At 36.2% G+C, this 15198-nt stretch overlaps 1 protein-coding gene across 1 annotated transcript; it reads left to right on the top strand.

Annotated features, from left to right (window-relative positions):
* The first annotated feature begins 13067 nt into the window (after positions 1-13067).
* On the top strand, positions 13068-13733 carry LOC131224128 (uncharacterized mitochondrial protein AtMg00810-like). The gene is made up of 2 exons (XM_058219678.1): positions 13068-13371; positions 13510-13733. The coding sequence occupies exons 1-2, from the start codon at positions 13068-13070 to the stop codon at positions 13731-13733; spliced, it is 528 nt and encodes a 175-aa protein (XP_058075661.1).
* Positions 13734-15198: the final 1465 nt, after the last annotated feature.

Raw genomic sequence — 15198 nt, 5'->3', positions numbered from 1 at the left:
GCCGACCATGAGGGTTCAGTCCACAAAGCAAAATAAATCAACAACCCAGGTGGTAGGGCCAATCATGAAGGTTCAGTCCACAAAAAATTAAAAAATAAATAAATAAATAAAAGTAAAAATAATGCAGAAATTAAATTATGCTAATCTGAAAAATAGATTCAGCAAATGATCTTTGCGATCAAACAGCAACTATAGGACAACCATAACACTTGGGTGATAAAATCCCAAACAGGGCAACCTTATGTCATAGTTAGTATTTGAAAGACCCAACTGAATTTATTTTCAAAGAAAAAGAAAAGAAGAAAGAAAAATAAAAATAAAAAATAAAAAAAATCTACAGAAAATCTGGAGGGTTTAGAAGAAAACTTACCTTAGCTATCTTGCACAGATCTGATCTATCTCAGTCTCTCCCCGACAACGGCGCCAAAAACTTGATTGCTTGCCTCCAAGTACAGAGGTTCATAAGTAATATCCTGTGAATACAGGGTCGATCCCACAGGGAGATGAATTACGAGAAGGAAAAAAATCAAATGCAAAATAAATTAAGTAATAAAAACTAAACTGATGATTTGATTTTGGAATTTTTGAATGGATGTAATTCAACTGAATAAAAAAACACCCAAGCTTCAAAGTTCCACACATAGGTTAATGTTCCAAAATCATGATGACTTGGATAACACAACTAGGATCTGAGCACTATGGTCAGCCTAATCGGAAAATAAAACACTTTAAATATTTTAATAAATGATATAAAAGATTAGAAAATAATGAATTTGCACCATTAACATATATTCTCAAGCGCCAGTGATTTTAAGTATTCAATATCTATAGGATAATGAATATCAAAGAAATATAACAGGTTGAGAACATCTCCTATCTAGGAAATCTGATTAATTTAGGGTAAGCCTATCCATTAATGAGGATCTCATATGATGGAAATATATGGATCTTACAAAAGGATAAAAAATAAAACTTAAATAATAGATAACATGCATACACCATTCTTCTCATCATTAAAACAATCAATCATCATAACTTAAAGAAATATTAAACCCATGTGCTTCCCTTCTAGCTTAGGCTAGAGGGAACTTAGAAAAACATAATTAAATTGCAGAAATAAAAAGCAACAAGAAAGAAAGAAGAAAAATTGCAAATAGAAAAGATATAAAAGGAAAGAAACAACTTATAAAGCTTTAATAAAATTAAAAACTCTTTAAAAAATTCTAAATATTGCTCTTGAATGCTTCTAATGATGTTTAAGAATACCCTAGGAGGCCCTATTTATAAGTAGGGAACTCCAATTTTCGTACAAAATTGAAAACCCTAGAAAACGCCTCAAATATACGTATTTTTTCAAAATAGACTTCTCGCTGCATAGTTCGTTTAAAACAGACTTCCTGCTGCGCAGTTTTGCAAAAAAAACTTCACAGCTTCAGAATACACTTTTTTAGGACGATTTCAGGATTCTTCACTTCAAATCTTCGATTCTCTTCATTTCTCGCTTGGTTTTCTTAAATCTTTGCCATGTGAATTCTTCAATCTTGATCTCCTAAGATCCATCCCTTGCCTTGGTGATTTTTTAGCATCAAATTCTTACTTTTTAACACCCTTTTTCAATCCAAGCTCTTAAATTCACCTTACAACACATACATGAGTAAAATAGAATATTAAGATGATTTATGTTCATAAAATAAAGATATAAATGGAAAAAATTATGCAATATTTGAGTCTCAACAAACTCCGCACAGGAACAAATTGGACAAGGGTGGAGGACACTCGCTCACACCATAAACAATGGCCCCCATCGAAGAATATATTACGGAGGCATATTTGTTGATCCCATTATTTAAACACAAGACCTTCCGCTCTGATACCACAACAAGTTTTGAACAAAATAATTGATTTTGTATTTCTCACTTCAATCATTTTGTAGGAATACAATGAATTATATAGAGAATGAGATACAATCGATAAAATCAAATTTTCTAATCAAATCCTTAATTGAGAGTAAAAATGAAAAACCAAATAAGAAAGATGGATATATACCACTAAAAAATATATTGTTGGCTAATATTTATGAATGGTAGTGCCTCTTAGTGAATGATGCATCTTTTGATTTCGAAATCACAATATCGCCAACAATCTCTTCTCCTTCTTCTTATCCATTTTTGTTATGGGAAAAGTCGTAGAAATTATAATTTTTAAGGGGTAAATTACAAATAGTTGAAAAGTCAATGGGTAATTGAACAACAAATAAGTTAAGGGTATATATTGCGAAAGTGTGTTTAGGGGTATAGTTTTTTAGTTTTGCAGGCTGAACTCACATTTCTCCAATTTAGGAGAAGATGTTTATTGTATCCTGGAGGCGGATTTGTTGTAAACCTCTTATAAACTAGTGTAACCACCAATAAGGTGCAAATATCACTGTAAATATAGTGACATTGTAACATGCTTTAAGCATATCTTTAAGTGACTATTTCATTTCTTTTCACCTCTACTCTTTTAAAGGATGCACAACCTAAAAATTTGCATGGTGATTCAATCTAGGCTACAAAGCCATGCACCTTTTGGAAAGATTACCTTAAGATTAGAAGACTCTGTTTTGATTTCTAACACTAATTTCATAAGGTAGTCCACTTATGGATTATTTTCCCTATAGACATGACTCGGAGTATGACAATGTCTCGGACTAATTTCATAAGGTAGTCCACCTATGGATTATTCTCCCTATAGACACTCGGACTATGACAATGTCCTTTAGGAGACCCTTAAATTTTGTCCACCAATACCAAACAACCCATGGGCCTTTCGCATTGGCTTGCAAGCGTAGTTATGAAAAGCAAAGAATACCTCTCCATTAGAGTCGAGTAATTTTCTCCCCTAAAAATATCTCTATGCTATATATAACCCAAATAGGTATAGATAATTTCACCTAGATAATTAGTTTTTGAATGAGGTAAAACTTTACCGTGTTTGAAAGACATAAAAAGGATTTTTAACAAAAGAGGAGTATTTGGAAATTTAAATAGGTTTTACTGTCTAACCACTTGTTTGACTAAACTCTTCTGCATTCACAAGAAGAAAAACTTTAATACTTTGTCAGAATGAGATGCTCAAAACACGGGCACCAAGAAATTATACATGTAGAAGATAATGAATTGAAATTAAACCATGCAAATCATAGGTTTTTATTTAGAATGATCTTAATTTAAAAATATATTGATTTGATTTTTGAAATGGTTGATTGATGGACAATGAATGGTCCAAATTTATTAGATAAATTCTTACTAATTATAGTTTACAAATATTAAATAAAATGATAAATTTAGAAATTAACTTATCTAATGTGATTCTCACAATTTGAATAGATTGCACTAATGCCTATCCCATGTGCAATTTCAAAGTACCTAAGTATCAGGTAACTCTTTGTTCCTCCATCTCCTTTAGCTCTCCCTTACATCTTGCAAACCGCTACCTCTCATCATATGCATTGCACAAGTCATATATACTAGTTGATGGATCCCCACGTGTTGGTAGAATACAATACATGGGTTTACTAGAATACATTCCATGTGTTGTAATAAAATATATCAAGACTTTACCCATTGGATTAGGAATTTTTATTTATATGATGGGCCTCACTAAGTTGGGATATATAGGGAAAAAAAAAAGTCTCTTTTTGAAAGATTTCAACCTTTTATTATTCAAAGGTTAATAAGACCATCGATATCAAAGGAAAAGAGTTAATTGTTTAGTTGGTTGAGGTTCCTTAGCGAGTGGATAGTCAATCAGTGGATGTAAGTGTTCCCAAGCCATTTTGGATTCCTTTGTCCTGTGTTGTGGAATGAAGGGTTGTGTAGTTCAATTATTGTTCTCTGAGCCAATCTCTGTAGCATTTGGGCTAGGCCCCTCCCTCTTGTCAATTCAATCCATGAAGCATCATCTCTCATATCTCATTTTCCTCGTCTTTTTCTAAAGTTCGAATGTTGTATTACAGCCTCGCAATCCAGAACATTTCCGTGTGTGGTACATGCTTGAATGGATGTTTAAGTGTATAGAGTATATTTGGGTGTTTTGTTATGGAGTTGGTGATGCCAATAACACTGGTAGTATTAGAAATTCTAGGTATCGATAATGTATCACTAAGTATCATCAATGTACAACCAATATTTTCTACGTGTAATTTCTACGTGGCACTTGTATCGCCAATGTATTAATACACCTACGTGTAATTTCTACGCGTCACTTGTATCGCCAATGTATTAACACAGCCAATGTTTTTTACTGTGTCAATTTTAGGTGCCGCTTGTATAGCTAATGTATTGGTAATATTTTCATAATATCACTAATGTATCGATATCACAAAAAATATGTTTATTAAAAATAATTCTATTTTAATTTTTTAATAAGTGTATCATTCTATGCATTGTTCAAATTGTCGTTGACAATATCACGTATTATCATTATCTCAACATTGACAATATTGAGACCACAATCTTTTGTTTCCTTTCTAGCTATCAATGATTTCTCAACGGAATATCGTGTGTTATCAATATTCTAAAATATCGATGGATATTTGGATGGAGGGTTGGACAGATGTTTAGAAGGGTAAATGGGATAGATGGGATGGTTTGACTAATTTCTTACAAGAACACATATTTTTAGGCCCCTATTAAATTGAAACTTATTATGTATGTATTTTTTTATATAATTTTTTATTCTAAAATATGTAAATATGTGTTTTTTAGCATCTATTGAAGTTTTATTAAAAAAATATATATACCATTTTTCCATATTTCTCAACATTTTCGATTACCAATGATATTATCAACGATATCAGTATTGTTTCCATATCCCTAACCAGCAAAACTTGTAGCGAAAACAATATTTCAAATACTATTTGGTTATCTTTTAATGATGCCACCCTAAGGTTTGGTGCCATTTGAGCTGCAATCTATTGATAATGATGTAAATTGAGGGAACTGTTTTATACAAACTATGGTTAGTCTTTTATCACATTCATTTTTTCTTTTTTCCAATTTGCCCAAGTGTATTCCCAACTCTTTCAATCTGGCCCAATCTCAGCCACACCAGGATTTCCTTACATGCTCATTAATTATCAAATTTTGAAACGCTATATGCTTCCATTTGAATTTGCTGTGGTTTGGACTTTGTTTTTTTGTGTTGGAAGAGATCCTTCGTTCTGTATAAATCTTATAGAGCTTGGGTCATGTCCTTCCTTAGTAGGTGTAATTTTTTTTAATCTTATCAATAAAATTACAGATGGCCTATGCTCCTAACTTTAAAAAGAAAATCCAATATAATATTTTTATTCCTTATTTATTCCCCATCCAAAGTTAGCCTGTATTATTAAACGGTTTGGAACATTGAAATGTGACCCTAGATCTAAACGCAAGTCCTGTCCTACAGTTGCGATGGTTCGTGTAATGGTAAGGCAGGTGAGCTTTGAATGCAAGGAGAGTGTGAGAAAGGACCCTTGTACAGATGGATAATAGCCAACAAATCCATCAACCAATTCATTTTTGACCGCCCATTCAGTGCCACCAACAGGATCGTTGAGATCATCACAGTTACTACTTTTGGCATATGCAGCACACAATCGGAATGGTCTAGATTGACATACAATTCATGAGATGTGCATTGTAAATCAGTCACCACCATTTAAGAAACAAAAAAAGCTTTGCACGTAGTAGTCTAACCCCTGTCCACACATTCCAAGGTATGAGATGGTGGGAAATGAATATATTATACAGTAATCAATGGTTTGGACTTCCTATCCAACTGAGAAAGAAATGCCTGGGCCTGGGCCTGGGCCTGGCCACATGTGTGGTGTGGTTGTTTGATGTGATAGTACCTGGTAAACCCCTAGAAGTCTGCGCACCATGTGGTTGTAGGACCCTTTCTTGGGGTTTTAAAAGGCTCACCACCATTCTCCATTCCACCACTGGGACATGTTTTTAATGCGGAGTTGTTAGGGGATTCTAACTGTTGGATTTCCGTGTGTTTCTGAATGATCCACGTCATTTATTTATTTGAAAGGCTCCCCTTGTGTGCCCAAATTAATAATTCTCAAATTGAATATTTCAACCCTTTTTACTGTTAAAAATAATGGTGACCGTTCATGTTCAGACCACAAAGAGCCATATTATATCAGATTGAACTTTTTTTTTTTTTTTTTTGACTTTTTACGGAACAAAGTGAGACTCGTTGTATTAACGGTTTGGATCGCTGGAAGATGGCCCAGATTCATCAGCTAGAGTTTGGACGTATAGTATCTTAAGCCGTCAGTGTGTATTTAAGCAAACCTGTGGCATATTGAAAAATCTGTTTCTCAATAAATTCTCATCCTGGAATTTTCTCGGGAGATTTTTAAATTTTCACATTTTTCTTGTAACATTATCAGGAAAATCTTGTTGGAAATAAAATATTTTAAAATAAAAATTTATTTTAAATTTTTACATGTAAAGATATAAATGAATTATCTTAACTTTTCAATAATTTTTGCATTAAATTTGTGATAAAAATTTAAAACTGTTGAGATTTTGAAAATCCCACGATTTTAACCCAACCAAGATATAATGATATTTTGAATGCATGGTGGTGCATGAAATTTTTTAAAATCTGCGCCATATTTGTCACGATGCATGGTGGGGCATGGACCCCATCCTTGAATGGAAAGGTTTTATTGATACTGCCGAATAGACTTTATATGATAGCGATAGGTCCTGCCTTGGTCCACCAGAGGCTGATGTGTTTTGACCAACCTACTGCTAGAGGGACAGTGATGAGTCAAGATGTCTGGATTTTTTATCGTGAAAAACTTTGATACTCTGGCAGAGTTTCATGGATGATATTCATGCATTTAGAAAATTGCATATGTGGCTTAACATTTGTTAAGGGAGAAATTGAATTAGTCCCTTGCATGGAAAGAATGATAGGCTAATTACAAGAGAATTCAAATCAAAGTTAGCGAAGGCTTAGGACGGGTTTCCAAGCTGATCAGTTTAGGACACATGCAAGGTTTGGAGATAAAATGTGCAACTTTCCCAACAAGGGGCGGAACCCCTGAGTTGAGCTGTCTGATGATAGAGCTTGGTAGCGAGGAAATGTTTAACTAAAAATATCTACAACACAAGGAGCTTGAGATCCAAGTTCTCTCCCCCTTCTAAGCTAACTCAACTAACCACCGCTAAGACTTAACGAGTAACCTCGGGCGAATTATCCCCCAGGTCTGGAGAAAGAGAGCTTCACCTAATCTTAGCCAAAGAGCATGCTGATCGAGGTGAGCCCCAGGGTAGTTTTGAGAGCAATTTCGAGTCCAAATAAGGACTCTGAAATGTATCCCATCTAAGCATGTAATTTCAAAACAGTCCAATGACCTAATAAAAACCGTTACCCAGGCAAAAAGAGGTAAGTGAAAAAATTCATTGTCTACTCCTTAATCCAAGTTTATCAGCCTAACTTAGGTATCAAGGACTCTATAGCCAATTCCTGGCACCCACATTGTTTATATCTTTATTGTACTTGTAAGCCCATCGGCAGGCATACCTCTACAACTGATTATATTTGTTGGCCCAAAATCTAGTAACAACAACACCAATTCAAGATTAAACTGACCGAATTATGGGATATATAATGAACCAAACAGTATGTTTATTTCATTATCTGACTCTTGGATGGGTGGAAATTTATTGGACGGTTAAAAGTGAAAATATCCAGTAATTCTCCTACTTCAACATTCAAGTGTTCATGAATCAAAGGTTAGGATATCTTAACCAAACTGGTTTTGTGATTGTGACTTAACAATTGTGGTTTCCAAAATTTAATTGGTTTAATTGGAGGAGCGGCCACATATCAAGCATCATCAACTGGTAGAGTATCAAATAACTCTCCAAATTTTACAGCCAGCAGAATTTTGAAACCAATGGAGGTTGAAAACCCAGATACCATGTGTGAATATTAAAAAACTGCTAGATATCTGCTACTATTCTGCATTCTTTGCAGGAAGGTTCCATTGACCCTCTTCGGAGCAGCCATCCAAATCCCTCCATCTTTCACATGTGCCTGACTGGAGCATCTCTGATAGAGGATCATTCATCATGTGGGCCATTTTAATATAGAATCATGCGGGCCCTATGCAAATTTTTTGGATCTGAACCATTGGTAAATGTCTCCATAAACGTGATGATGAAAAGAACATACTGAAAATTTATTTACTGAATATAAACAGTAGGGCCCACATGATGAGTGGCACGGATCTCTTCTAGAACTGCTTCATTTGCATGCGTTAGGGAGGAGCACTAGGGTGTCTGCTCCGGCTAGTACTGATTGCATTTCTCCCTTCAATTAACGGAAACGGACAAAAACACGTACAGTTTGCTGTAGCTGTTTTTTTATATTTATTGGAGGAGTTATTTCTAACTGCCCTATTACAAATGCTTTGTAGGCCTTTTCAGCCTTTACATAAATTCCTGAAATCTAAGTTCCATCATGTGCATTGATATGTACATGGGCTGTCCATTTCCCATCATCCGAGGTCCAGCTCTACTCTCTCTGTCACCCATCTATAACTCCCACATGCAAGACACGCGCACTTCACATGAAGTAATAACAAGTAAAAGCCCTGGGCCTTGTATATTAATGGACCATTACTGCTTATTACCATGTAGAGATCAACTCGAACTTGGAGATTGAATAAGAAAACGACTTCTATTTTTATTTTGTTTTTGTTTTAATCTTTTTTACAACATTGCATGAATAGCTACTCAATCACTTACAAAAAAATTTTAATGATCAAGTGATAATCGAAGGGTGAGGTTCTTCTTCCGAAGGTGGGCTATGTTTTGACTTTTAAAAAAAAAAAAGAAAAAGACTTTTTACCATATCATTACAATTAAACAAAATGAAAAATTCACAATTAGTCGTTAGGAGCAATTACAAGAATGTGTCTTTTAAAAGAATTGCTTGATATTAGAGAAGGATCAAGTCTAATATATAAGCATAGATTTGGATTACAACCAAGAAATATCACTAAGAATTATCACTAATAGATAATCGTCACTCCTATATTAAACTAAGATAAAAGATAGATTTATTTTGATTTGATTGTGTGTTGGTTTTTGTTGTATGTTAATTCATCTGTTATTTATAGATCTCTATTGTAGCTTTCCTTCAGGCTTTTAGGCATTTCTCTTATTTATTGCAATGGTTATGGCAACTGAGGAGTCCCCATGTCAGCCTTTCAGTTCATTCATTTCTTGATACATGGCTCTCTGACCGTTCCTCTTCTACTCTTGGCTACTTTTTCTTCTAAGCTTATCGGCCACGTCTTGCCTCTCGACTGCAATTCGCTTGTAGGCACTGGATCGTGCTTTTCGACCACTCGGCCGCATCTTGCCTCTTGGATGCAATCCGCTTATAGGCGCTCGATCACACTTTTCAACCACTCGGCCGCATCTTGTCTTTCAGCCGCTCAACTGCTTTTGTTGTGTTCCATGATCGGCTTCTAAATGCATCGACCGCACTCCAAATCTCTCGGCTGCATTCCATGAAGATATAATGCATCCTAAATCTATCTCATAATGATACATTTCCCTTCCTAGTTCTCTTTTCCAGGAACGGTCAGAAATAAGGTATAGCACCACTAGTTAGTTGGCTTACAGTACATGAAATAAATGTGCACATGATAAAAACTTTGCCTCAGTTTTCTAACCTGGTCACGTGTTTCTCATATCTGTTAATTGGCATCACCACCTCTCTTGAATATTTTGAAATCTTCGGAAAACTTTCAGACATTTCTGAAAATTTCTAGAATTTTCTAGAATCTTTCGGAAATTTCTAGAGTTTGATAGAGTTTTCTTGACTCTTCCAGAATGTTCCAGACTATGCTAGAACCTTCCGGATTCTCTTAAAATATTCCGAAATATAATAGAACCTTATAGGATATTTGGAAGTTTCTAAAACTCTTTAGAGTTGTGCTGATTCTAGAATCTTCCATAGCCCTCTATAACTATAGGAAGTGTCTCATTATGAATACATAAACAATAAAGAGTGAGTTCAAGAGTGAAAGTAAGGTGTCCAAGTATTAAGACTTCAAAAGAGTTTTTCCTTGTATATGAGAGTTGTCATTCAAGAGTGATAGTTTGTGAGTGTTGTAAAGCATACCCTTGTTGTGTACAAGTATTTGTAATAAATATAATTATATTTACTTGTCGTGTTCAACTCTTCAATTTGGTATCAGAGCGAGGTTTGGTCGGGATCCGTTTTCTAAGGTGATTGTGCACATTTTGGAGACTGTGAAGTTTGTTGGCTTGCTTAGTAAAGGGAGTGATAATCATACCAAGTCACGATGGTGGATCTTGTGAACACAACAAGTAGAGTTACGAGGCTTAACAACCACAACTATAAAAGTTGGAGGAGTCGTATTAAATCCTACCTTGAAGGACAGGACTTGTGAAAGGTTGTTAATGGGAATGAGATTACCCCACCTTCTAAGGAAAATGATGAAGCACTCTAAAAGTGAAAGATTAAGGCTGGGAAGGCAATGTACGTGCTCAAATCAACCATTGAGGATGAGTTGCTCGGGCGAATCAAGGATGACGACACACCCAAGATGGCATAGGACACTTTTGTATTATTGTTTTCAAAAACAAATAATGCTCGACTTCAATATTTGGAGAATGAGTTAATGTCCACCACCCAAGGAGATTATTCAGAGAAGGAGATAGATTTTAATAAACCACTCAAGCAATCTAAAACAGTCACTGACGAAGTAGTTGCTTCCTCAATAGTGGCAGAGATGTGTGAAATAGCCCTTGCCACAGTTTCCAATCAAGGAGCTATCAACTACAATGATAATTGGATCGTTGATTAAGGGTGCTCAAATCACATGACAGGTGATAAGAAGAAACTGTCAAATTTATTTGCCTACAAAAGAGATCGTGTGGTGGTAACAGCTAGTAATTCAAGGTTGTCGATAACTCACGTAGGCACGACCACTATCACACCTCAATTTAGCCTTAATCAAGTAAAGTTGTAAGATGTTTATCACGTGCCAGAGATGAAGAAAAATCTGTTGTCAGTATCACAACTAACATCTCCTGGTAATTATATGGTATTTGGACCAGAGGATGTTAAGGTGTACCCAAACCTTAAATCGTTAGGTACGCCTATCATGGAAGGACGACGCTTAGAGTCAATCTACGTAATGTCAGCTGAATCAGCTTATGTAGATAAGACTCGAAAAAATGAGACTGCAGATCTCTAGCATGCACGTTTAGGGCACGTGAGTTATTATAAGCTGAAGATAATGATGAAGAAGGTTATGCTTAAAGGTCTTCCCCAGCTGGATGTTCGAGAAGATATAATTTGTGCAAGGTATCAATATGGCAAAGCACACCAATTTTCATATGAAGAATCAAAGTTTAGAGCTAAAAAACCCTTGGAGCTTGTCCACTCAGACGTGTTCGGATGGGTAAAACAGGCATCGTTTAGTGGCATTCATTACATGGTGACCTTCATTGACGACTTCTCAAGGTACGTTTGGGTTTACTTCATGAAAGAAAAGTCAAAAACTTTATTAAAATTTAAAGAATTTCGGGAGAAGGTCGAAAGTGAGTTCGATAGAAGGATTCGATGCTTGCGAACGGATAATGGTAGAGAGTATACGTCGAAAGAGTTCTCAAATTATCTAAAGGAGTGTAGAATTTGATAATAATTGACTTGTTCAGGCACTCCACAATAAAACGGCATTACTGGAAAAAAATCGTCACCTTATAGAGATATGTCGAAGCATGCTACATGTTAAGAATGTGCCCAACCAATTCTGGGCAGAGTGCATGCAAACGGCAGCTTATGTGATCAATAGGCTACCATAGGCAAAACTAGGCTTTGTCTCACCCTTCGAGAAGGTATGGAACATAAAGCCCAAGGTGAGTCACTTCAGAGTCTTCGGATGTGTATGATATGTGTTTATGCCTGATTACTTGTGTAGCAAGTTCAATAAGAAGGCGATTTGTTGCATCTTTTTGGGCTATAGCAGTGAAAAAAAGGGTGGAAATGTTACAACTCTGCAACTGGTCGGTGCTACATATCCAGAAATGTTGTCTTTTGATGAAGCCTCATCATGGTGGTCGCCACTAAAGGAGGAGCTGCTAAACTCTCAAGACTTAGAAGATGAACTGCATGAGAAGATGGGGGAGATAAGGGAAGGAGAAGAATCTCCTAATTCAACTAAGGAGTTGACACCTACAGCACGAGATGGTGAGCAAGTGCCTAATCTGTCTGGAACACCAGATAAATCGATGAGTCCATGGCAAACTGGAGTACATCAAAGTAGTCCAAAAGAGCTTTGCCCGAGTCAACAGGAGGTTGCGGTAGACAACCTACCACTTAGGAGGTCAACTAGACAGAGAAAGCCTAACCTAAGATACGTGGATGCTGCCTTAGCAAAAGAAGAGACCGTGAAAGAACCTACGACATTTGAGGAAGCATCCCGAGACATAGAATGGCAGAAGGCGATGGAAGAAGAGATTAAGGCATTGAATCAAAATCAGACTTGGGAACTAGTTCCAAAACCCAAGGATGTGAAGCCGATATCATGCAAATGGGTGTACAAAGTCAAGACTCACCCCGATGGATCAATAGAAAGGTACAAAGCTCGACTAGTGGCTAGAGGATTCTCACAAGAATATGGGTTGGACTATAATGAGACTTTTAGCCTAGTAGCAAAAATTACAACTGTAGGAGTACTACCAGCACTTGCAGTGAGCAAATCTTGGAAGCTATGGCAGATGGATGTGAAGAATGCCTTTCTACATAGAGAAATTGATCGAGATATCCACATGGAGCAGCCAAGTGGTTTCCAGAGTAAAAGGCATTAGGATTATGTTTGCAAACTAAATAAGGCCTTATATGGACTTAAACAAGCACCGACGGTATGGTACGACAAGATTGGGAAATTCTTAGTGCAAAGCGGGTTCTCGGTGGCACCTGCGGACTCTAGTCTCTTTGTAAAATTTCAGGAAGGTAAACTAGCAATAGTGTTAATGTATGTGGATAACTTGATCATCACTGGAGATGATGACGGTGAGATTGAAAGGACAAGAGAGAACATGTCCGTGCGATTCCAAATGAAGGAACTTGGAGAACTGAAGCATTTTCTTAGGCCGGAGATTGACCGAAGCAACAAAGGCATATTCCTCTATCAGCAGAAGTATGCCAAAGACCTATTAAAGAAATATGGGATGCTCAAATGCAAGCCAATTGCCACACCTATTGAGGCTAACGCCAGGCTATGTTCGGAAGAAGGAAAAGACTTGGAAGATACAACTATGTATCGACAAATAGTTGGTAGTCTAATCTACCTTACATTATCGTGACTAGATAGAGCTTACGCAGTTGGTGTGGTTAGCCGGTTCATACAAACACCAAAGAAGCCGCATCTTGAAGCAGTATGTTGAATACTGAGATATGTGAAGGGTACAATAGATCTTGGTCTATTATACAAGAAAGGTGGAGCATGCAAGATAGTTGGGTACTGCGATGCTGACGATGGTGGTGATCATGACACACGACGATCAACTACTGGATACGTATTCAACCTTGACTCAGGAGCAATCTCTTGGTGTAGTAAGAGACAACCTACAGTATCTTTATCAACCACGGAGGCTGAATACAGAGCAATAGCGATGGCAGCACAAGCAAGCACATAGCTTATACAGTTAATGAGGGATCTTCATCAACCGGATGATTATCCAATGATATTGCGCTGCGACAATCAATCAGCAATTTGCTTGGCTGATAATCCAGTGTTTCATGCTAGGACCAAGCATGTGGAGGTACACTATCACTTCGTGAGAGAGAAGGTACTTCAAGGAGAAATCGAGATGAGCCATGTGAAGACCGACGATCAAGTTGCAGACATACTCACAAAAGGACTTAGCAATGCTAAGTTCACCGAATTCAGAAAATAACTTCGCATGATGACCAAAGCAGAATTATGAGAGTTGGTGCTGAGGAGGAGTGTTAAATGTCATCACCACCTCTCTTGAATATTCCGGAGTCTTCCGGAAACTTTCAGACATTTCTGAAAAATTTTAGAATTTTATAGAATCTTCCGAAAATTTTTAGAGTTTGATAGAGTTTTCTTGACTCTTCCGGAATGTTCCGGACTATGCTAGAACCTTCCGGATTCTCTTAAAATGTTCCAGAATATAATAGAACCTTATAGGATATTTAGAAATTTCTACGACTCTTTAGAGTTGTGCTGATTCTAGAATCTTCCATAGCCTTCTATAAATATAGGAAGTGTCTCATTATGAATACATAAACAACAAAGAGTGAGTTCAAGAGTAAAAGCAAGGTGTCCAAGTATTAAGACTTCAAAAGAGTTTTTCCTTGTATGTGAGAGTTGTCATTCAAGAGTGATAGTTTGTAAGTGTTGTTAAGCATACCCTTATTGTGTACAAGTATTTGTAATAAATATAATTACATTTTCTTGTCGTGTTCAACTTTTCAATATCATGGTCCACTTGACAAATGAACCAACTTGAGTTTTGGGTGTAACAGCTACATGGTCAAATCCAATTGATGGATGGACAAGATAGATACTACACTCTTTTCTCCCAGTGATACATGCCAAGTCCGGGAGTGGAATTTGGAATCTTTTCTACAATACACCTCATTGTATTGGGATATGAAATATTGTGACACTAGCTTTGTATTTGGGAGCATCTTTCAATGGTCTAAACCCTTAAATATTGGGCCTTACTTTGGATGGGATACTAAAAGATTAGAGTTCTCAGTTCATATTGTTACAACATTTTTGACAGTTGACTTAATGGATGATTCACGTAACTTTTTAAAATATTGAAAAATAAAAAAATAATAAATAATAAATAACTATTTCATTTGAGGCTTCGACTGTGCTATGTGCCCTAGGTTAACCAAGCAATGATCATGACTTATGTAGCTTTCTCATTGAAAAGCTTCAAATTTCGCCACATTCATTGCTCCGCTCAGGAACATTATTTGTGGTATTGTCACCGCCAATACATTATTAGAAGCCATAAACTTGAGAAAAGACCTTCGTCTCATACTAAGTAACATAACGGTGCTTAAACAAAAGAGATTATTGTCTTCTTCTATGAAATAGTTTTTAAACCCATGTGATGAAAA

The sequence above is a fragment of the Magnolia sinica genome, chromosome 13 (assembly GCF_029962835.1).
Source record: "Magnolia sinica isolate HGM2019 chromosome 13, MsV1, whole genome shotgun sequence".
NCBI lineage: Eukaryota > Viridiplantae > Streptophyta > Magnoliopsida > Magnoliales > Magnoliaceae > Magnolia > Magnolia sinica.
This window is presented reverse-complemented; position numbering and strand designations above follow the sequence as displayed.